Here is a 24,259-nt window from a genome sequence, read left to right as displayed (position 1 = left end):
TCAAAGAAAGAGTCACTTTTGTCTAACACAGAATTCTAAGGCCTTGCCTACACTACACAGTTCTTCTTCGAGTGATTGTTCACGTCCATTACACATTAGGTGTACGCGCGCCGCGTGCACGGACGTCGGAAACTTTTTCCCTTAGCGGCTCCCGTCGGGCCGGCAGGGCCCCCTCCTTCCTGCCAGAGCGGCGCCCCGCTCCAGGGTATATATATCTCTGCCGACCCGACCCCTCCAGTTCCTTCTTACCGTCTGTGGCGGCGTTGGAACAACTCTGTCTCTCGTCTGAGAATGTCCCTTAGCAATAGTCATTAGTGTTATTAGCAGTTATCAGTTAGTTTGTAGTAGTGTTGAGCCAGTAGTTAACAGCTCATTAGGGTACTTAAAGTTCCTGCCGTGGTTGTTTGTTCAACCCCGGCACCGGCCCTGGGCGGCGGGGCATGCCGCACGCCCAAGGCTTCAAGGCTTGTGCCACGTGCCGCAAGCCTGTGCCATTGAGCGACCCCCACGCCTCGTGTCTCCGCTGCCTGGGGGAGGCTCACCAGAAAGAGCGCTGCAAGATCTGCAAGGCCTTCAAGCCTAGAACTAAGAAAGAAAGAGACTTTCGCCTTAAGCAGCTGCTCATGGAGACGGCATTACAGCCCTCCACTTCGACGGCACCGTCTGCCTCCGTGCGAAGCGCCCCGGCATCGGTGCGGGAACCGGCACCGGCGGGTCACCCGAAGCCCACGGCACCAACCCAACGGGGACATGTAGGACGCCGGTCGTCTTCGCCGGCAAAAGTGAAGGGCCAACCTAAGGCCCGAGGACGCTCCCCGCACAAAAGGGCGGCACCGGCGAAAACCTCGAGTGCCCCTAAGGCCTGTACGGCCCTGGCACAGACCCCGGTAGTGGCTCCGGCGCCGAAAGGCCCGTCGAGCCCCGGGATGGGCGCATCGAGTGAGGATGAAGGGCTGGAGGAGCTCTTGGAACAGCCCTCCACTCCGGACACGTTTGAGGCAGCTAAGGACCTCATTGCATTGTCCATCGAGGCCCCTACACGCGCTGAGGACGCTCCGCCGAAGCTGCCACACAGAGGCAAGCCGGCGATGGTGCGCCCATCACGGTCGCCGTCTCGGCACCGTTCCGGGAACCGGTCCCGGTCGAGCTCCGCCTCGGCGGACTCCCAGTTACCCTCGGCGCAGGAAGCACCGCAGCAGTTGGGCTTCAACAAGCGGTCGGCACCGACTCAGCAACCCAGCACGAGTCGGCACCGCGAAGTGTCGGCGGTATGTTACCCGAGGCCGACCAGCCGTAGCCGTTCCCGGTCCCGCGATCGCCGGTACCATTCCAGGTCGGCGAGGCGCTATTCCAGGTCCTGGTCGCGGAGGCGCTACTCCCCAAACCCGGACCGGCACCATCCTATGGCTCCGCCGTGGCCTTCCAGGTCACCGTCCGTGGTCTCGGGGACTGACTCGGACCGGTACGGCGGGTATGCCCATAGGTCGCAGGCCAGCAGGGACTATGGCCATTCTCAGTGGGGCCAGCCGAGCCAATGGCCATTCTGGACACCCTGGGCCTACCACCAGCAAGGGCCCCCATCGAGGGCCTCGAGATCCGGGCCATCGGGGTACCGATCCCGCTCCCCCCGGCACCGCCCGCCATCGCATAAGGAGGCAACGGTCTCTAGACCACCGGAGCGGGAAGGAGTGGACTCGGCACCGAGTACGGTACCGTCCCAGTCCCACACTGCGGGTCAGGCCCCAGAGGAGCAACTGGTCGATGCCGGGTTGCAGGACAATGAGGATGGGCAGAAGGCCCCAACCTCTTCCTCCTCGCCAGACGAGGCAGTAGCGGGCACGATGGTGTCCAGCCCTCCCCCGATTGACCATCGGGCGCACCAAGACCTGCTTCGCAGGGTAGCCCTCAATCTGGGCTTGCAAGCGGAGGAGACCGTAGAACAGGAAGACCCCATGGTCGATATCCTGAGCCTGGAGGGCCCCTCTAGAGTCGCTCTCCCGATCATACGGACAGTGCAGTCCAACTATAAGACGGTGTAGCAACGCCGGCCTCCAGTGCACCGACTGCAAGAGGCGTGGAGAGGAAATACTTCGCCCCATCTAGAGGGTTTGACTTCCTCTTTTTACACCCGTCCCCTTGTTCGCTGGTGGTCTCGGCGGTCAACGAGAGAGAGCGTCATGGCCAGCAAGCTCCTGCCCCCAAGGGCAAGGAAGCTAAGCGACTGGACTTGTTCGGGAGGAAAGTCTATTCATCTGGGGGCCTTCAACTGAGGATCGCCAATCAGCAGGCGATTCTGAACAGGCACAATTTTAACTCTTGGGCATCAGTCGCCAAGTTTAAGGACTCCCTCCCACCTGACGCGCATCAGGAGTTCACGGCCCTGGTGGACGAGGGGATGGCGGTGGCCAAGACCTCATTGCAGGCCTCCCTCGACTCAGCCGACGCTGCGGCTAGAACAATCGCGTCAGGAGTCGTGATGAGGCGTTCGGCGTGGTTACAGGCTTCAGGTCTTCCGCCAGAGGTGCAGACCACACTGCAGGACCTCCCGTTTGAAGGTTCGGGCTTGTTCTCCGACCAAACGGACGCCAGGCTACATAGCCTTAAGGACTCGCGAGCGACCCTTAAGTCGTTGGGTATGCACACCCCGGTAACGCAGCGTAAGCCCTTTAAACCCCAGCCACCACAAAGGCAATACCACCCTCGCCCCCGGCACGAACCTTACCTCCGTCGAGGCAGGGATAACAGGCGGAGACGTAACAATACGCCTAACCAGGGCCAGAGTCACGGCCAGGGCAAGCCGCAGCCAGGGAATAAACCAGGTTTTTGAAGCTACGCCCGAGGACAGCGTACCGCATTCTATACCGGATCCTCCTCTGGGTTTCAAGGACCGCCTGTCCCATTTCTACCGGGCCTGGTTGCGCATAACATCGGACCGCTGGGTCCTGCGCACAGTGAAGGCGGGCTATACCCTCCAGTTTTCCTCGCCCCCTCCCTGCCATCCCCCTTCCCCGTCCATCTTCAGGGACCCCTCTCACGAGCAACTTCTCATACAGGAGGTACAGACCCTTCTCGCTGCAGGAGCAGTAGAAGAGGTCCCACCAGACCTAAGGGGAAAAGGATTCTACTCCAGATACTTCCTGATCCCCAAGGCGAAAGGAGGCCTCCGTCCTATTTTGGACCTGCGCGATCTAAACAAGTTTCTGATCAAAGCGCGCTTCCGTATGGTCTCCCTTGGAACTATTATCCCATCCCTGGATCCGGGGGATTGGTACGCTGCCCTCGATATGAAAGATGCCTATTTTCACATCGCAATCAATCCGGCCCACAGGCGGTTTCTGCGCTTCGTTGTCAACCAGCGCCATTTCCAATTTACGGTCCTGCCCTTCGGCCTGGCATCAGCACCACGAGTGTTCACGAAGTGCATGTCCGTGGTAGCAGCCTTCCTTCGAAAGAGAAGGATGCGGGTGTTCCCGTACTTGGACGATTGGCTTCTCGCGGGCAGGTCGGAGGCCAAGGTTCGATCTCACGTGACGCTGGCCTTGCAGACGTTCGACAAGCTCGGCCTCCGGGTCAATGTGCCCAAGTCCACGTTAGTCCCCACACAGAGACTGGACTTCATAGGTGCGACCCTGGACTCGGTGGCCGCGCAGGCAAGCCTACCAGAGGCACGGTTCATGTCAATTCAGAGGGCCGTAAGCTCAGTCCAAAAATTCCCCACGACAACGGCAAGGTGTTGCATGCAGCTCCTGGGGCATATGGCAGCTTGCACACACGTGGTCAGACATGCTCGCCTAAGGCTCCGGCCTTTACAGTTGTGGTTCGCCCAAACGCACCGCCCCAACAGAGACCCATTGGATCAAGTAGTAACGATCCCAAACCAGGTGCTGGGCTCGCTCCGCTGGTGGCTCGATCACCAACAGGTCTGCGAAGGGATCCCCTTCGCTGCCCCACAGCCCACTCTGACGTTGGTAACAGATGCATCGGACCTGGGTTGGGGAGCGCACCTGGGGGAACTGCGGACCCAAGGGCTGTGGTCCAGAGAAGACAAGCTGCTTCACATCAATCTGAAGGAGCTAAGAGCGGTTCGCCTCGCCTGTCAGACCTTCCACGCCACCATAGAAGGTCACAGCGTGGCAATCCTGACGGACAACACTACCGCCATGTTCTATATAAACAAGCAGGGCGGGTCCCGGTCTTCTCCCCTCTGTCGCGAGGCACTCCAATTATGGGACTTCTGTATAGCCCATGCGATCCACCTCATCGCGACGTATCTTCCGGGGATCCAAAACGGCTTAGCGGACCGCCTCAGCCGATCCTACCGAATGCACGAATGGACGTTGAGGCGAGACGTCCTGCATTCGATCTTCCGGAGGTGGGGCTTTCCCCGGGTGGATCTATTCGCCACCAGGGACAACAGCCAATGCCCTCAGTTCTGCTCGTTCCAGAACCTCAGCCGGGGATCATTAGCAGATGCCTTCACGATCCCATGGGGAGGGAGCCTGAGATATGCCTTCCCTCCGTTCCCACTCATACACAAGGTTCTCCTCAAGACCCGCAGGGACAGGGCGACAATCATACTTATCCCCCCGGCCTGGCCACGCCAGCATTGGTTCACGTCCCTGCTGGAATTGTCCATAGCCGACCCGATCACCCTCCCCCTCCATCGCGACCTAGTCACACAAGACAAAGGTCGCCTACTCCACCCGAACCTGTCTTCGCTACATCTCACGGCATGGTATCTCTCTGGCTGAACGATGCAGAACACAGGTGCTCTCACCAGGTTCAACAAATCCTCCTTAATAGTAGAAAACCCTCTACAAGAGCGACCTACCTGGCAAAATGGAAAAGGTTCTCCCACTGGTGCGAGCCTCTACGCATACAGCCTTTACAAGCCTCAGTTCCATCGATCTTGGACTACCTACTGCACCTCAAGAATCAAGGCCTTGCGCCCGCCTCGATTAGAGTGCATTTAGCCGCTATTTCGGCTTTCCATCCGGGAGAGTTGGGAGTGTCAGTGTTCTCCAACCCCACAGTGGCCCGATTCCTCAAGGGGCTGGAAAGGGTGTTTCCCTACTCGCGCCCGCCTGTCCCGGCGTGGAATCTGAACCTAGTCCTAACAAGACTCATGGGTCCCCCCTTTGAGCCCCTAGCCACTTGCTCCCTCACGCACCTCTCGTGGAAGGTGGCGTTTTTCGTGGCCATCACGTCGGCCAGAAGGGTATCGGAATTGAGGGCCCTCACTTTGGAACCACCCTATACAGTGTTCCATAAGGATAAGGTGCAACTGAGGCCGCACCCCAAATTCCTTCCAAAAGTGGTATCGCAGTTTCACATGGGGCAGGACATTTGCCTACCGGTGTTCTTTCCTAAACCCCATACGGACCCTCACCACCGCAGCCTACATACCCTGGATGTTCGAAGGGCGTTGGCATTCTACCTGGAACGGACCAGGTCGTTCCGCAGAACACCTCAGCTGTTCATTGCTATTGCGGAACGTATGAAAAGCTTGCCTATCTCGACACAGCGCTTGTCGGCATGGATTGTGCATTGTATACGCACCTGTTATGAGCTCGCCAATGTTCCGGCCCCGGAGATCTGGGCCCACTCGACTAGGGCCCAAGCGTCCTCAACGGCCTTCTTGGCGCAGGTCCCTATCCAGGAGATCTGTAAGGCGGCCACCTGGTCGTCCGTGCATACGTTCACAGCCCACTACGCGATCCATCATCAGACCAGAGAGGACGCGATGGTCAGACGGGCTGTGCTACAGTCAGTTGTACCTTGACTCCTACCCACCTCCAATGGTAAGCTTGGGAATCACCTAATGTGTAATGGACGTGAACAATCACTCGAAGAAGAAAGAACGGTTACTTACCTTCTGTAACTGTTGTTCTTCGAAATGTGTTGTTCACGTCCATTACACTTCCCACCCTCCTTCCCCTCTGTCGGAGTCTCCGGCAAGAAGGAACCGGAGGGGTCGGGTCGGCAGGGATATATATACCCTGGAGCGGGGCGCCGCTCTGGCGGGAAGGAGGGGGCCCTGCCGGCCCGACGGGAGCCGCTAAGGGAAAAAATTTCTGACGTCCGTGCACGCGGCGCACGTACACCTAATGTGTAATGGACGTGAACAACACATCTCGAAGAACAACAGTTACAGAAGGTAAGTAACCGTTCTTTTTGTCAACAAAAGGCAGGTTTCGTCAACAAAACAGTGGAGTGCTACACCAACATGATAAAACCACCTCAACGAGCGGCATAGAGCTTTTTGCGACGAAGATAGAGTGATGGCACTGTCAGTATAGACACTCCATTTGCTTATGTCGCCCTAAGTGGCCTGCAGGAGGTATCCCACAATCTCCATCATGACTGCTCTTGTCAGCAGTTTCTACTCCGCTGCCCTTCAGCCAGGTACCCAGGCATGCGCCCCCTTCCCATTTAATGTCCTGGGAATTTTTGAAAATCCACTTCCTATTTGCTTGGGGTAGACAGCTCACATCACATCTTCCCAGCTGACCAGGCCGGCTTTCTGTACCAAACGCGCTCCTGCCTGGAGTACACCAGAGTTGCTGGATCTGTTGGGTCTGTGGGGAAAGGAGGCTGTGTAGTTGCAGTTCTGACCCAGCCATAGGAACTTTCACACTTAGGAGCAGATTGCTTGTGGCGTGGATGGGAAGAGGCATGAAAGGGACATGCAGCAGTGCCATGCTAAAATCAAGGAGCTGAGGCAGGTGTACCAGAAGGCAAGAGAGGCCAACCGTCACTCTGGTACAGTGCCGAAAACATGCTGCTTTTAAAAGGAGCATACCAGCATACGAGGAAGTACTACAATCATCTGATCATGCCGATAGCGAGCACAGAGCATGGAGACAATAAACTAAAAACTAAAAGTGGATAGCTAGGAGATAAGACAGGGCAGGAGTGGATAATAGAGACTTGGCAGCAGCCCAACCTCCATCCCCAAGAGCCTCGTGGATACTTTTGGGGGACTGGAGGCAGCAGCCAGTGGAGTCAACCCCGAGGACAAAGTGATGGATAAGGAGGTCAAGTTGGAAGAGGATGTGGGACAGACAATAGGCTCATCAGTGATAAGCCAGGACCTCTTCTTGACTCCAGAGAGGTCTAGTCAGTCCCAGCAGCAGTCCGCCTCTGGCGTGCCTGAAGCAGGAGAAGGGAACTCCGGTAAGTACTCATTTTTCTTTGAAAGCACACAGTTACATGAGGTACACGTGTCCTTTATTTTGTAATATGGTGCACGTCGGAGAAGGGATAGAGATTAACGACACTAGGTACTGTTTGCATCTGCTTTGCATTCCCGTGTGCAGCTTTGAAGTGGGACCCCTGCGGAAAAGTTTGTTAATGCACAGCAAGATCTCCCAGGAATCCTCCATAGAGATCTCTAGGAAACTTTCCTGAAGGTACTCTGCAATCCTCTGCCAAAGGTTCCTTAGCAGAGCTGCTTTGTTTCTTTCCCTGTTGTAGGAAACTTTGCCGCACCAATCGGTAATTTTTTCTGCAGGAACCAAAGCTGCACACAGGCGAGCAGCATACAGACCTGGTCTGAAGACACATGCTTGCAAGAGATTCACCTTTGCATCTTTGGTCACCCTCAGTAGTGTGGTTTCAGCTTTGATCACCTCCACCTGTGGAAAATGATGCCAGTATTCAGAATAGTGTCCGTAAGCGCTTGTGCTGAACCCCTTCTGAAACCACCCAGACTCTTTGTCCCATCTTGCACCTCTCCCCCCGGGCTGAACTCACCGTGTTTAGTGCTCTTTCCATGCTGTGTGCTTACCAAGGGAAAGTGAGAAAGAGCTGTATGTAACTTTTAGGATTCAAGACTGTGAATGCACTCACGATACTGACTCTGTGTATCATTTCTTTTGCCGCTGCACATGTGCCCTTGAGGGCCAGCTCCTACACACCGGCGGAGAGCCTCCATCAGACAAGGAGGTGAACGAGGAAGTTCTGCAATCATCTGATCATGCCGATAGCAAGCACAGAGCATGGAGACAATAAACTAAAAACTAAAAGTGGATAGCCAGGAGATAAGACAGGGCAGGAGTGGATAATAGAGACTCAGGAGCAGATGATAAAGCTCATGGAGGACCAAATAGAGATACTCAGATCCCTGATTGCCTTTCATTCGGAACACATCTGTGCTCGATTCCCCCTGCAGCCCATACAGAACTGCGTTCCATGCCCTGCCCAAACTCCCCACACACATTCTTCACATGTTCCTGACCCGTCGTAATTCCCCTTGCACTCCACCCCTACGGATATGTACCATAATGATAGCTGGATTTACACTCAGCTGTGCAATCCTCATTTCAGAGAGGATCAGGTCCCTTGTAAGAAATGTTAATCTGTGTATTGCTGTTTAATAAAAATGTATTCTTACAAATACAATAATTCTTTATTTGTGTCCTACAAACAAGGGTTGCAACAGAACTTAGCACATCTGGAGATTACAATTTATCTTCAGGCAGGAATCATTACAAGGGTCATTCAGGGTGGCAACTAAACAATGCCTGGCTGAATGCATTACAGAAAGACACATTACTGTGGCTCATTGTCAAAATGCTGCCTCCCTGATTTGAATAGCTTCTAGCCCTTTCACCGTGGTGCACTGTGGGAAATCTTTACTGCCTACCCTGCATGTTACAGGAAGTTTGAACAGCCCACCAGTATAGCCTGCCGAGCAGTCATTTTGCTCTATGCACCAGCTACCGGAGCCAGCAACATGGAGGGAGGCACCCTTTGAAGAACTTCTCTTGCTTGAGGTTTCACTCCTGTGTCAGGAAACCGGCCGAGCTTCCATGAAATGCTGGTTGACATTTTGTTGGCATTTTCTGACCCACCGAAGACACCTGATAGAGCTTATGATGGAGCAGGAGAAAGAGGAGGCAGAGGAGGAGTCCAGGCATCTGCCCAGGCATGGCAGATTTGCATTGGCTGATGCTGCTTATAATACTCGGTATAGCCACTGATGTCCCCTACATGGACTGGCACCTCTGGAGCAGGGCCCCAAGCCCAGGCTGATGGGATCATATCAGCATGCAGACCTGGGATGACCAGCAGTGGGTCAAGAACTTTAGCATGAAGAAAACTACATTTCTGGAGCTTTGTGAGCAGCTTACTCCAAACCTCCAGCATAAAGACACATGCATAAGGGCATCCTTGCTTAGAGAAGGTTGCTATAATCATCTGGAAGCTGGCTACCCCAGATTGCTACAGGTCCGTTGCCAACCAGTTTGTTGTTGAGAAGTCAACTCTGGGTAAAGTGGTGGCGCAGGTTTCTGAGACAATCAGTCAGTATGGTTTATCCCAAGGTGGCGAGTATAAAAGAAACTCCTGAAGTAATTGCCAGCTTTTAGAGAATGGAGTTTCCAAACTGGGATTCATATGCCAATAGTTTTCCCTCCTCAGGGACCACATGAGTACATAAACCGCAAGGGGTATTACTCCATTGTTAGCAGGGCCGGCTCCAGGGTTTTGGCTGCCCCAAGCAGCCAAAACCCAAAAAAAAAAAAAAAAAAAAAAAAAAAAGCCACGAGCGCGATCTGCGGCGGCAATTCGGCGGGAAGTCCTTCACTCCGAGCTGGAGTGAGGGACCATCTGCTGAATTTCCGCCGAATACCTGCACCTGCCTCCCCTCTCCAGAGCAGCCGCCCCAAGCACCTGCTTGAGAAGCTGGTGCCTGGAGCCGGCCCTGATTGTTAGGCAGGCCTTCATAGACCACAGAGGTTGATTTATAAATGTCCATGTGGGCTGCACTGGGAAAGTTCATGATGCCAGGGTTTTTCGCTGACCAGGAGTCTGCATTCATGGGACACTATTCCCACCAAATGACACTGTGATAAATGGTGTTACTGTCTCCACTGTTATTCTGTGGCAGTGGCCATATCAGTGCCTTATATAGATACATACATTTGTGTCTGAACAATCGCTGTTTGGAAAACTACTGTGGTCGCAAAGTAACTGCACAGTTGCTCTCTTGGATGTACAGACCAAGTTTTAATCTCTGTCCAGCATAGTCATCTTTGTCCACCTCCTGATGTGGTCTACATTGGCCTGTCTGCATCATCTCTACTGTGTGAATCATTTATGTGCAATTCATGCAGTGGTCATGCTTTGCAAAAAGAAAAAACAATATTTTCCAGCTTTTGGGGGAAAGTTTTCACATACAAGTTTAAAATTATTTTCAAAAGGGAAACTTGAGCTGGTGAACAACAACAAAAGTCCGCTTCTATGGTGTCAGATGCCTTATTGGAATGGGAGATAAGCACAATATTTAGGGAATGTTTAATTAGCCTTTTTTTTTAAAATTCCTTTGCAGGGTTTCATTACACAGTCAACAAAATCTCATGACCGTCTCCAACCTTGGTGTTATCTTTGGGCCGACTCTGATGAGAGCCCAGGAGGAAACAGTGGCTGCTATGATGAACATTAAGTTTCAGAATATCGTAGTGGAAATTCTGATAGAGCATTATGAAAAGGTAAAAGAACTTCATCTGGAACCTTTTACTTTAATATAAATTGTGATGCAACTGGAATTAAATATGCTACCGGATCTCCCATTCGCTACCTTCAGCAAATTCCTACAAATAAGAAAAGAGTCAGCTGCATTTATAACAAGGAGTCTGGTGGCACCTTAAAGACTAACAGATTTATTCGGGCATCCGAAGAAGTGAGGTTTTTACCCACGAAAGCTTATGCCCAAATAAATCTGTTAGTCTTTAAGGTGCCACCAGACTCCTTGTTGTTTTTGTAGATACAGACTAACACGGCTACCCCCGATATCTGCATTTATAGAAGATCACTTTCAGATAGAATGTTTCCTTCTTAATCAAAGCTATGGGCCAACTGTTATGGGAATATGAAAGGTCTAAGCACAAGGAGCAGCCACCCAGCCTTGTGCAGGAGCTGGCCAGAATCTCATTGGAAAGTGTAGTCCCTCCTCTTGGCTAGAAGCAGGCTGAGCAAACACATGGCTATGACCCTGCCCCCAACTTTTCCCTTACACCATCCAATGTTAGCACTAGACCAAAGGACATTTTCAGGTGAAAAATCATGATTTTTGACAATCCAACTCTCTTGCCTTGTTACTAATAGTACATTGGGTTACTGGAATGGGAGCAATGTTAAACATCTATTGTATTTTCTATCATTTGTGCTCTGTTTACTTTATTTCTCTTAATAGGAACATTGAAAGTAAACTAGATCAGTTCATTTTTTTATAGTCTTGTATCTGTCAGTTTCACGTGCATATTGTGAGGCACTAATCCAGTGCTGTAGTTCTTACGTTGAAAAATTAAATCAAAACAACAATCTATCTTCAGTAACTTTCATACAAAAATTCCTATTGACCTTTTTTTATATATACAACAAACCTATCAGGTGCAAGTGTAACTGGGTAAAATAAGCAGATTGTTAATCATAGCTTTAAAGAAAATGTAAGTTATCGATTGTGATTTTTTGTACTTATAGATATTTCACACTGCACCAGACCCCAACATTCCTCTTCCCCAGCCTCAGTCCCGTTCAGCTTCCCGAAGATCAAGAGCAATATGCCTCTCAACAGGCTCACGCAAACCCAAAGGAAGATATACCCCATGTCTGGCAGACCATGATAGTAAGTTTATTCATACTGTTAGCTATTTACCTCTCTGTTCATGTCTTGTTCTTTAGTTCTCCTGGTTTTTAATTAGTAAGCAACGGTAATTGCTATGCTCCAAGCACAGTGGGTTCTTATTTGCAGTGGTCCTATGAAAAGTAACAATAAAGCGAGCAGACGTCAGTGTTGTTGAATGAGTGCTTTCCTTGCTCCTTTCACAGCATGTTCTGTCAAGCAGTTTTTATGTGGCATAAAGTGTTTGAAAATACATTGTGGTACGCTTGTTATTCCAAACTAACCACCAAGTGATTTGAAATGACCTTCTCCAGACTGCTAAAAAGAATACAAGTTTCGCTTTGTTTGCTTTTAATAAGATCTTGACGATTGGACATGGTATAATAGAGCATTTCACCTCATCAATAATAAGGTCAATCCAGTTGAGGTTAGTCTTGGCCAAAAGCTGTTACCATTAGACAGCTCTTCCGTGTGTGTGAAATGAATTATGTGGTCTCTGTCTAAGTCCCAGTAGACAGCTATCTATTCCACCAAAATCACGACACAGCTGTTGTTAATTGACACCCATGTTGGCAATTTTAACAAAAAGGTCAAGCACTGAATGGCATGGAGACTGAACTTTAAACCTAGTCTTCTATATGGATTTATAATTAAAAATAGAGAGGTTGGGGGGGGGGTTTTGCAGTAAATTGCCACCTAAAGTGATTCTTCATTTTCATATATACTCAAATAAAAGATCCCTCTTTATTCATTATCACCCACTTTTTTTTTTCTTAAATTACCATTAGGAGGGGTTGAATTTCAGTACAAATTGTAGTCAAGATTGAATTTAATCTGCTAAATGTTAGCATCTCCACTGGTATGAAATTGATTGCAAAAGAAGTTTTAGTTCTCATGGCTTCTCAAGGAGCCTTTATGTTACTGCCATAAAAAAGTAAATTCATAGATAAAGTTGTAAATTAATGGTGGAGTTTTTTTGTTCCTAGTTGTTGTACAAGTCTCCAAAGAAGGGGAGTTCGTGGGTACCTAGCATCAACTTTTCAAAATTAGATACATGCAGATGCTTGTGTGTTCCTAACGTGTGCAGACACTCTAACTGGGTGTCTGCATGCACAGATGGCAAGCGAAGTGCCAGTTAAGAATCACCATTAAGACGTGGAACTTCTTAGCTGCTACTCCAGCCTACTGGCCAAAGTAACTTCAGTGGCCTTTGTTTAATAAAGAATTAGGTGATTCCTACAGTGCACTGATGTGTAGCAAGCCCATATGGAACTGATTTCCATGTGCAGAGGATACACCAGCCCATGGACTGCTGCCACCCCACTCCTTGTGTAGAGAAGTTCCACTATTTCCAAAGGTCCCTTCTCATTCTTAAAACAGTTCAACCATATCTAAAATTAACACATTGTGCCCAATAAAGATGACATTAACTTGTTTTAATGAGGCCTAATTCCTGGGTCATCTTCAGGTTAAATAGGAGAGCATGCTGAGAGCTGGGTCCACAGAGGCAAAGATGAACCTCCTGCTTCTGTTAATCCCAGGATCCAAGAGCCATATCCCCTGAGTCTTCAGCAGTGGGGTTGGAGAATAGGGAGCCAGAAGTAAAAAGTTTCCAGGGTTGCAATCTGTAAAGAGACTGGAAAGTTCAAACTAAAATAAAATAGTAGAAGTAGTTGCTGCAAAACAATAGAACCGGAGACTTTGGCATCAATCCGAGTCACATGAATTGTCGTGATAGCCTATGGCTGGAGCAGGCCACCAGAAGAATATGTGACTGCATCCTTCACATAGAAGGGGGGCATAAAACAGCTGCCCCATTGAAATGCAAATTAATCAAATATCCATTCTCTTTGGAGAATTATCATCTGCAAAAGCCATATACTAACGAGTTTGATGATTATTGAAGACTCCAGGGGCCACATATGCATTAGGAAAATGGACACTTTGAGAAAGTGTAATTTACACACAAAATGTCATTTTTCTTCTTTTCCCCACTCCTCTTCAGGTGATTCATACAGTAGTAGCCCAGACAGCACCCCCATGGGCAGCATAGAATCGCTCTCTTCTCATTCATCAGAACAAAACAGCACCACAAAATCCGCCTCATCCCAACCCAGGGAGAAATCGGGAGGAATTCCATGGATTGCATCTCCACCTTCTTCCAATGGACAAAAGAGCTCAGGCCTCTGGACCACAAGTCCAGAATCCTCCTCTAAGGAGGATGCGACAAAAACAGATGTGGAGTCAGACTGTCAAAGTGTATCTTCTGTCACTAACCCAGAGAATACATCTCCACCGATAGATCTGACCAAAAAAGGGCTTTATGGTCTGTCTGGGCTGAAAAGGTCTGCAGCTTCCTCCCTCAGATCAATCCCTTCAGCAGAAGGTAGGTCCTTGCATTAAGTTGTTCTATCAGGACACCACTGAGTTAAACATGCTGCACCAGAAAAAATTAAGTTAATCAAAATTGAAATTCATTGATTTTGTTCATTTACTTTGGAATCTTTCCACCATGTTCTTTTGTTGTCCAGACATTTTTTGAGCAATATTTCTAAGGTGCCCTTCATTTGTGCCTTTTGCATAGTTTAGAAGTCATCAACCCTTCTCACAACTTGGAACAGTGGTCTCACCTCACCCAGCACTGCTTAATTACATGTAGGGCTGGAGTAGCTAGCCAGGATTCAGCACTCTCAGAGATGAGTCTTGCATCATGATTAAAGGTGACAAGACTTGGGTTTTGAATTCAAGTACATAGGGCTCTGGGCTGAGAACACCCAGTCCCCAGCACCCTCACTTTCACCACTTCAGGCTATATGCTCGCTTTGTTTTCAGCTGCATCTCATAAGAGGTCAAGACTGTTTCTACAATAACTGGATCTGAGACCATGTAGGATTTTTGTAGAACTCTACCAATACCTTGAATTGCAAGCTGAATTGGCAAGTGGTGCAGAAGGCTAAGCGCTGATGTAATGTGCTCTAGTCAGTGTGTCCTACTTAGAAGATGGCATTTCTTTAAGTGGCCCCAAAAGGGGCTCAGCAAGCATGTGGACAAGGGGGATCCAGTGATATAGTGTATTTAGATTTTCAGAAGCCTTTGACAAGGTCCCTCACCAAAGGCAATTAAGCAAAGTAAGCTGTCATGGAATAAGAGAGAAGGTTCTCTCATGGATCGGTAACTGGTTAAAAGATAGGAAACGAAGTGTAGGAATAAATGGTCAGTTTTCAGAATGGAGAGAGGTAAATAGTGATGTCCCCCAAGGGTCTGTACTGGGCCTGGTCCTATTCAACATATTCAAAACTGGTCTGGAAATAGGGGTAAACAGTGAGGTGGAAAAATTTGCAGATGATACAAAACTATTCAAGATAGTTCAGTCCCAGACAGACTGCGAAGAGCTACAAAAGGATCTCTCAAAACTGGGTGACTGGGCAACAAAATGGCAAATGAAATTCAGTATTGATAAATGCAAAGTAATGCACATTGGAAAACATAATCCCAACTATACTTATAAATTATGGAGTATAAATTAATTGTTACCACTCAAGAAAGAGATCTTGGAGTCATTTTGGATAGTTCTTTGAAAATATCCACTCAATGTGCAGTGGCCATCAAAAATACTAACAGAATGTTGGGAATCATTAAGAAATGGATTGATAATAAGACAGAAAATATCATATTGCCTCTATCTAAATCTATGGTATGCTCACATCTTGAATATTGCGTGCAGATGTGGTCACCCCATCTCAAAAAAGATATATTGGAATTGGAAAAGGTTCAGAAAAGGGCAACAAAAATGATTAGGGGTATGGAGTGGCTGCCATATGAGGAGAGATTAATAAAACTGGAACTTTTCAGCTTGGAAAAAAGACGACTAAGGGGGGTTATGATAAAGGTCTATAAAACCATGACTGGTGTGGAGAAAGTAAATAAGGAAGTGCTGTTTCTTCCTTCTCATAACACAAGAACTATGGGGCAAATGAAATTAATTGGCTGCAGGTTTAAAACAAACAAAAGGAAGTATTTCTTCACACAAGGCAAGTCAACACATGGAACTCCTTGCCAGAGGATGCTGTGAAGACCCAGACTATAACAGGGTTCAAAAAAGAACTAGATAAATTCATAGAGGGTAGGTCCATCAATGGCTATTAGCCAGGATGGACAGGGATGGTGTCCCTAGCCTCTGTTTGCCAGAAGCTGGGAATGGGCAACGGGATGGATCACTTGATGATTATCTGTTCTGTTCATTCCCTCTGGGGTACCAGGTATTGGCCACTGTTGGAAGACAGGATATTGAGCTAGATGGACCTTTGATCTGACCCAGTATGGCCGTTCTTATGTTGAAGTATAGCATATAATCTAGCCAGTAGGTTACAAAGGTGTGGCTGAACATGTCTGTGTGCTCACATGGAATGAAAGAAGATATTTTTGGCCACTTCTCCTGTTTTGGAATCCAGAAACTGAGTCCAGTCCATCACAAGATGATTTCACAATACCTTGATAATTGACTGGGCATTGCCCTTAAAAATAGATACCAAAATAAGTCAATTTATTTATAATGTTGTGGATTACTAAAGTTAACACAATCATCGAGACAGTAAATTCTGATGGATTGAACATGAGATTTGGAACCAGGAACCCCTGAGTTCTACCTCTAGCTCTTCCACTGATCTGCTGTGTAGATTTGTACAGTGCTTAGCACAATGGGGTTATGTAGGGCTCCTAGGTGATAGATCATTTTGAGTAATTGTTTCCTCATCTAGAAATTGGGAACTTTATTAAGTAAAATCTACCTGCCTTGCAAGAAATGTATGAAATGTATTAGTCTTTATACAGTGCTTTGAAAATGTGAAGCACTGTATTATTATTATTATTATCATTATTATTATCCTATTACCTAAACCTGTGAAAGTCATATGTAAGAACAAAGCAGGTACAAGGACAAGGACATCTTTTTCAAAGGCTTCCTGGCTGTTATTACTGAATATTTATATAATATTACATTAGGGCCTTCTGTTTCTGACAGATAAAATCCAAACTATGCAAAGTTGGTTTTATTTTATTAAGATATGGTAACAAAATAGTCATTTAAACAAGTTTTAATTTTCATCTACAAAAACCTCAGAAACCTGTTTTTGTTTGTTTGTTCTGTTTTTATTTGGGGGGAGCTATTAGTATTAAACAGACAGGAGTCTGGCTTGTGTAGTGTTTTACTAATGGAGTTTTAGCATCATCAGTGTTCAGAAAACGTATTATATATTCATTGGTGCAGCATAAGAATCTTCCGCCTTCTTCAAAGTTTTAATATTATTCTCTCCATTTTTGGTGGTGATGCTTTTCTAGTTACCTTTCTGCTTGATAGGCTGTCTGTTCTCTTTCTTGGTAAGCATTGTCTCTACCTATTTTATTTCTTTTTAAAAATCCTGCTTTCTTATGTATGATATACATGTTATTAAGGCACACTGAAATCTTATTATATTCCCCGCATTCTGGTTGTTCCCTGTAGGTAACAAAAGTTGCAGTGGATCTGTACAGAGCTTAGCCTCAATTGATTCCAAAGATACACCAAAGGCTCCACTGAATCCTGAGTTGCCACCCAAAATGCGCAGGAGATTGAGATTGGATACTGCATCAAGTAATGGCTATCAGAGACCAGGATCCGTGTAAGTCATCAAGACTTAGTGGAGATTTGATGTATTGCATTATGTTCCCATACAAACTATCCTATACAGCTGGGTGAATGATGGGAAAAGTATTCATGAATATTTGATCAGATAAATCAAATGAAATTGTCATCTTTGAGAATTATTCATCGAGATTCGTAAACTCTGAAAACTAGGCAGATGGGGGCTTACCCAAAGTGTATTGAAATCAGTGGCAGAGCTCTCTGAATAATGGATTTTTTGGTTTATTGGCAGTTCTGAAAAATAAAAAAAAATGCTTTGAGTTGAACTGAAATCAAAATGTATTTGAATTTTTGGCTAATTGGTTTGGGTTGAACCAAGACATTTCATTTCATGTGTCGTTAATAAAAGCAAAAGAAATGAAGGGCTAGATTCACAGAAACAGAAGACAAGGGAGTGACACTTATAACCTTTAGCCCAGAGGTTAGGGCACTCACATGGGATGTGAGAGACCCAGCTTTGAATCCCTGTTTTGGAGCAGTGACTTGAATGCAATTTTCTCCCCTTCTAGGTGAGTGCCCTAAACACCAGACTATAGGCTATTCTAGTTCTGGGGTCTCTCAGTCTCTCCTGTTGAAGCTGTTCCACTTTGTATAAATAATTAAGAAGTCATCAGAGCAGGGACTGGAACCTGGGTGTGTCCCCTCATATGGGAATACCCTAGCCACTGGGATGTAGAGTCATTCTCACTCTCCCAGTGACTATTCAAGTATTTTGCACAAAGTAGAACATCTTCAACGGGAAAGATTGAGAGATGCCCCCCTCCCCCAAAATACCCTATATCTTGGTGATGAAGGGCAGTCACTCTAGAGGGAGAGACCTGGGTTCAAACCCCTGCTCCAGAGCAGGGATTCAAACCTGGGTTTTCAGCATCCCAAGGGAGTGCCCTAACCTATAGGTTAAAGGTGATAAGCGAAGGGCAGCACAACTGCCATGGCCTCCTCCTCCGGTGGCTTTGTGAATGATGCCCAAATCCTCTTGTGACTGTAGCCTGAAAAGTCGAAATGTTTCATTGTGACATTGTTGAAATGGTCTGTTCGGACATTTCCAAAAGTTTTTCTTTTTTTGTTTTGTTTTGGCCAAAACAAATCAACAAGTATTCATCCGTGAAATGTTTTGGTCAATCTGAATCTTCATTTATTGGTGAAAAAGTTTCATCTGAAAAATTTCACCCAGCTCTAATCAGCGAAAGACCCCCATTGATTTAATCATTGGGTTTTGGATTAAGCCAATACTGAGGAGAGAAAATTAATCCATCGAATAAATTATTGGACTAATACTATTCAGCCAGCTCTAACATTATCTCTCTGCTTCTTCTGTGTTTATTATTTAAGAGATCTAAATGCCACAGACTGTCCAGGCGATATGTCAAGGAATAAAGTGTTATTCATCATCACCTCTTTCTTTTGACAGTCAGAAATCAGAGCAAGACAAATTTAATTCCTCTTTGAAACTGATGTGTTCCATTGCATGCATGGGTTAAATAATTTGTTTGTTTTTGATAAAGTAGCTAGAGATTTCTTGAGACGGAATGCATTGCAAAATATAAATGATTATTTTCACATAAACTGTGGGTTAAAAATGTTTTCTAGTGCTTATAGCACAGGACTGGCGGTCAGTGAACCCAGAAATGATAACACCCATTTTCCCTCTCCAGAAACTACATCTCACTCACTTCAGGTTTTTTTAGTGACAAGACATGAATATGAATTAAAAATTATGGGAATGTTTTGTGTTGCATTTTCAGCAGAGTTCCTTCCTGTTTTACCAATTCAGCAAGGTACATTAGCTCATGCCTAGCTTGAAACTGGTTGGACTGTTCATGTCCTTCAAGTTGGGCACATGCTTAAGATTCTTGCTGAACTGGGACCTAAGCTCAGCATGACTTGCTTCTTGGTTTCCTCCACTGTTTCTACATTTTTCAGATTGAAAAAGGGAGCACAGTCACTTTAAGAATCAAATACAGAATTTAAAATAAAAATTAACATTTTCTTGTCCGTGCAACTAAAATTACCTTAGATTGGGGTTCTCAAACTTCATTGCACTGTGACCCACTTCTGACAACAAAAATTACTTCATGACCTCAAGAGTGGGGACGAAAGTCTGAGCCTGCCCGAGCCCTGCCACGGGAGGGAAATGTGGGGAGTAAAGCCAAAGCCCAAGCCCCAGGTTGGGAGCCTGCAACCTGAGCCCTGCCACCCCAGGCTGTAGCCTTCGGGCTTTGGCCCCGAGCAGTGGGGCTCAGACTTCACCCCCAGGAGTTGGGGCCAGTCTTCACCCCCAGGAGGTGGGGCTTGGGCTTCAGCTTTGGCCCCAGGCCCCAGCAAGTCTAACGCCAGCCTTGGCGATCCCATTAAAATGGGATCACAGCTCACTTTGGGGTCCCAACCCACAGTTTGAGAACTGCTACTTTAGATTATTAAAACTGAAATAACTCTATGCAATTCATTGAAAGGGACAAGTTTAAAACCAGATGCCTCTTAACTCAATTTTCAGAGTGGCCGCAAGAGCCCAGTTGTTCGAAAGTGCTGGTTCACTTAAACAAACTTCTTCAGGACGGTAAGTGCCCTACACAATTGAATTGTAGTTAAAAATCAAAGCCATATGCTCTCAGAGATGGATGTGGAGGAGTGGGAAACAATACTTTGTACATTCCAAGGAAGCATCCCTTGCCATGCAAACATGCCCCCATGTGTCAGGCTCATCCTTTCTATATCTCTCATAGAAAGAGAGAAAGTTAGACCATTGATTTTCTCCGTCCACTGGGACAGTACCTGTACAGAAGCCGAAGACAGTAGGCTGCCTCTTAGTGAAACTGTCCTTTCCAAACTCTAGCTTTGGATAAAAAGAATCAGGCTTGTTACTATTCTTCCCACCATAGCTTCCTTGCTTCGGTTTCCATTTGGGGAAATCTGTGATCATCCCACGGGCCCTTTAGTTGTTTACACAGCCATTGGATTTGTTTTCGTCTTGTCACTTTAATTATAGTAGAGCAGACATCCATTCCTTGGATAGCGTTCCTCTAGGAAGTGGAACCATCTCTATGTTGTCCAACCTCTTCTTCCTTCCATTCTGCTTTCTTTTTCTTTCTGTCGCATTTCACTGTGGGCTTCCATACATTTCCCAACCAAAGGGCTAGATTAAAGGCAAATAAACAGTTCCAGATCCAGCACCAAGAGAGTGCTCAAGCACCATCAGAAGATGGCTCAGGGCTAAGGCTAAGATTTTGTCATGGTTATTTTTAGTGGACAGGTTGCAGGCAATAAACAAAAATTCACAGAAGCCAGAGACCCGTCCTTGGCTTTTACTAGAAACACCTGAGGTGGGGGGGGGAGAAGAGAAAGTGCCATGGGGACTAGCACCTGCTCCTGCGGCAGGGGCTGACTGCTGCTGCTCCAACCCCAGGAGGGCTGTCCCAACCCCAGCCGCTGCTCTGCCAGGCCGGGGACTGCTGCTCTGGCAGTTCCAGGGCTAGCCGCCAGTCAGCTGTTCTGGAGGCCCCAGGACTGGCCACAGGTCAGCTGTTCTGGAGGCTGTTGCTCCAGCAGCCCCAGGGCTGACAGCTGCTTCAGCCCTGCCCCAGAAGAGGTAAGTCACAGTTGTCCCAGAAAGTTCCGGAATCTGTGACCTCCGTAACAGAATTGTAGCCTTACTCATGGTCCCTTCTGCCATGATTTTATAAGAAATCAGCCAAGACTTGGTGGCAAGACTGAGCAGCACTTACTTACATAATTACAAACCTAAGACTGTTAAAGAAATCAAATGTATATTTTATATCTTACTTCCCCCCCCCCACCCTTCCTGTCTACCTTGTCTTTATTGTAAGCACTTTAAGGTAGTGAGACTCCAAGAGCTCAATCCATTTAGCTTAAAGAGAAGGTTAAAGGGTGACTTGACGACAGTTTATAAGTTACAAAATGAGGAACATGAGAAACAAAAATTTGGTAGTGGACTCTTCAGTCTCGCAGACAGAGATATATCACGATGCAATGGCTGGAAGTTGAAGCTAGATGAATTCAGACTGGAAATAAGGTGCAAATATTTAACAGCGACAGTAAGTAATTATTGGAACAACTTACCAAAGGTTGTCATGGATTCTCCATCACTGGCAATTTTAAAATCAGTATTGGATTACATAAGAACGGCCATACTGGGACCAGAAGTCCATCTAGCCCAGTATCCTGTCTTCCTACAGTGGCCAATGCCAGGTGCCCCAGAGGGAATGAACAGAACAGATAATCATCAAGTGATCCATGCCCTGTGATCCTCCATCCCCTGATTTTAAGAAAATATACTCTAGTTCAAACATGAATTAACTCAGGAAACTTCTACGGCCTGTATTATACAGGAGGTCAGACTGGATGATCACAGTGGTCCCTTCTGGCTTTCCAATTTATGAGACTGGGATCACAGCCACCTTTTTGTGTAGCACTTAGAACAACAAGACCCTGAGACTAATGGGACCTCCGAGCAATAGAGTAACAGACATATAACATCCAATAACAATAATCCATGGAACCGTAGGGGCTGATGTGAAACTGGCAAGCAGGCAGGCACCAAAATGCTTAGTAACTTACAGTCTAGGCCTGACAGCTGACTGCCACCCAGCAGGTGGCAGGATCCAATTCAAGAGAAAGCTGATCAGTTTGAGTTGCCAGGACCTTATGATGTGACGGGAGGGAGGGAGGGAGGGAAAAGGCAGCAGCATGGCTGAGTTGGGTGGGGCACACAAGCTGAAGGAGCCTCGATAGAGCCCTGCTTTGCTGTTCTCTGGCACTCTACCTCTACTCTGCTCCTCCTCCTTCCCACTGTGCGTTGCTCCCCTTCCTCCCTCCTGCTCAGTTCCCATTCTGTTGTACTTGTATATAAACCACATAAGAAGCAAGAGTCTGACAAAGAAGAAAGTAGCTGTGCAGCTTCATAATGGGGGTGGAGGGCAAAGGATAGATGGCAAAGGAGGAAAGGCTTGACAGGCTTAAAAGCTCCTCTATCCAGTCTTCATAAGAAAGCAGACTAGTGACAATAACAAGGAGAATGAGGAAGGAAGAGATAAAAGGTGGCTCAGCTGTTACTGCAGTGCTGTTTGAGTCAGACCAGCCTCTGCAACAAGGGAGCAGTCAGAACCAGCTCTTGCTTAAACCTGCATGCGTGCTATGCACGTGAGGGCCAAACTGAGCCCTTAAAGCATTCTTCTGTCTCTTTGCTCCACTGAAATCATGTAAATATGACCTGTCTCACCCCACAAGTTAATTTTCTTGATCTCTCCATAATAGCCTACTAGAAAGAGTATGTGCATTCATAAAAATACAAATATATGGATCATTTTAACAGAGAAGGGGGGAAACACAGACACACGTATGCAGGAATTCCAGCAGTAAAAGTATGGTAAACTCTGACTTTACAACATTACTGCCGCCTTCATCCATTCATCCATATGAAGTGTTTCTGGAGTGTATATTGCTTGGTATCTGAGCTTTGAGATCCGATGTCCTTCTGTAAGTTAGTACAGGAATCCACGCTCTCATGCATGTAAATGTTGCAGTGTTAAAGGGGCACTATGCATTCTGTTATAAATGAAGCTGCAATACAGTGTGTAATTCAGTTTCTAAAATTTGTGTCTGCCAAGTAAAACTTGGCCGAATATGTTCCACCACGAGGCTTTGGCCCTGTAAACTGCTCTGCACACACAGACCTCAATTCCCAGGCCAGTCAGTGGGGTTCCCCAGAAGTCTTCTCACACAGATCAACTTCCAAGATCAGGACCTAAAACAAGGATTCTTTCCATTTCCTCACCATGGTTACAAAGTTCAAACAAACAAACAAACAAACAAAAAACAACCAGAAGCCATTTTGGACGTGAAAAATAAAATGTTGTTGAATGTAGTGCTCATGTGTAGCATCACGTTTTGGTAGCCCAAGAGAATAAAGCGTGCACTCTACAGAGCAAGCTGCAGAGCGCCACAGGCTTCCCACACACCAGTCCCCCAAGGGTGTCATCCCTACACTGGGGCTGATTAAGAGTGGCTCAATCTCTGTGTCCATTGAGTCCATGAGGAAGGAGTTGGACAATTCCTGACAACTCATTTCACATAAGCCACCAAACAATCATCAGATAGTAACAGCTTTTGGTCCTGCTAAAGTAGAACCAGCACCTAGAGGAAAGCCTCTATTCCATTATTAATCTCTGGAATCACCAGTGTCCTTTGCTTCCAGATTTTCAACTACTTTTTCCCAATCCAGGATCCAGCCTCTAAATAGCTACATTGCGATTTGTAGATTCTACTGCCTGAAACAAAACGTTGTCATCTACACAATGGGTGACATTTTCAAAAGCACCTAAGTGATTTAGGAGCACAAGTCCCATCGACTTTCATTTTCCAACAGGTGTCTGCAGATTGTCTCCTTTACTATCACTCTTGTGATCTGGACATGCTTAATACCCTTCCTAGAAACAGCATTTTCACCTCTTCTTCCTAGGTTGGTCAGCTATAATGTACCCCCGCCATGAACACCCCTCTGTTGCTTGCTTCCTTTATCTTAAACCTGTGCACTGTTTTCAGCTATACATAAACATGTGTCTTCTGCAGTTAGGGTGACCAGATGTCCCAATATTATTGGGACCGTCCTGATATTAGGGGCTTTGTCCTATATATGCAATTATACTCCCCACCCTGGAAAAAAAAGTGTCCTGATTTTTCACACGTGCTATCCATTCACTTTATCCACAGTGGCATCAGTTTGATTAGATCTCTTTATTCAGAGACCAACAAAATGAGAGTTCTAAATTAGTGCATTTTGGTAGGCAGAATATATGCCCATTCCCAGATCTTTACTCAGATTTTGATAACTCTCTCCCTCATTCCAGTCCCAGCTGCATTTTTGCCTCTCCATCCTCACTCTCACTACTTTTCCCTGTCCCTCAAACCTAGCTTTAAGGATAAGCTATCAATCTGGT

The 24,259-nt window shown here is 46.9% G+C and overlaps 1 protein-coding gene across 1 annotated transcript in view; it reads left to right on the top strand.

Annotated features, from left to right (window-relative positions):
* Window positions 1-24,259, top strand: part of ARHGAP42 (Rho GTPase activating protein 42) — a 297,832-nt gene that overhangs the window by 259,882 nt on the left and 13,691 nt on the right. The window contains exons 18-22 of the mRNA XM_054015601.1: window positions 10,334-10,493; window positions 11,485-11,629; window positions 13,632-14,012; window positions 17,127-17,283; window positions 19,801-19,863. Coding sequence (XP_053871576.1) covers window positions 10,334-10,493; window positions 11,485-11,629; window positions 13,632-14,012; window positions 17,127-17,283; window positions 19,801-19,863 — 906 coding nt within the window. The remainder of the gene's footprint in view (window positions 1-10,333; window positions 10,494-11,484; window positions 11,630-13,631; window positions 14,013-17,126; window positions 17,284-19,800; window positions 19,864-24,259) is intronic.

This window comes from Malaclemys terrapin, chromosome 1 (genome assembly GCF_027887155.1).
Source record: "Malaclemys terrapin pileata isolate rMalTer1 chromosome 1, rMalTer1.hap1, whole genome shotgun sequence".
Taxonomy (NCBI): Eukaryota; Metazoa; Chordata; order Testudines; family Emydidae; genus Malaclemys; species Malaclemys terrapin.
Note: the sequence above shows the minus strand (reverse complement) of the source record. Positions and strands in the feature narration are given on the sequence as shown.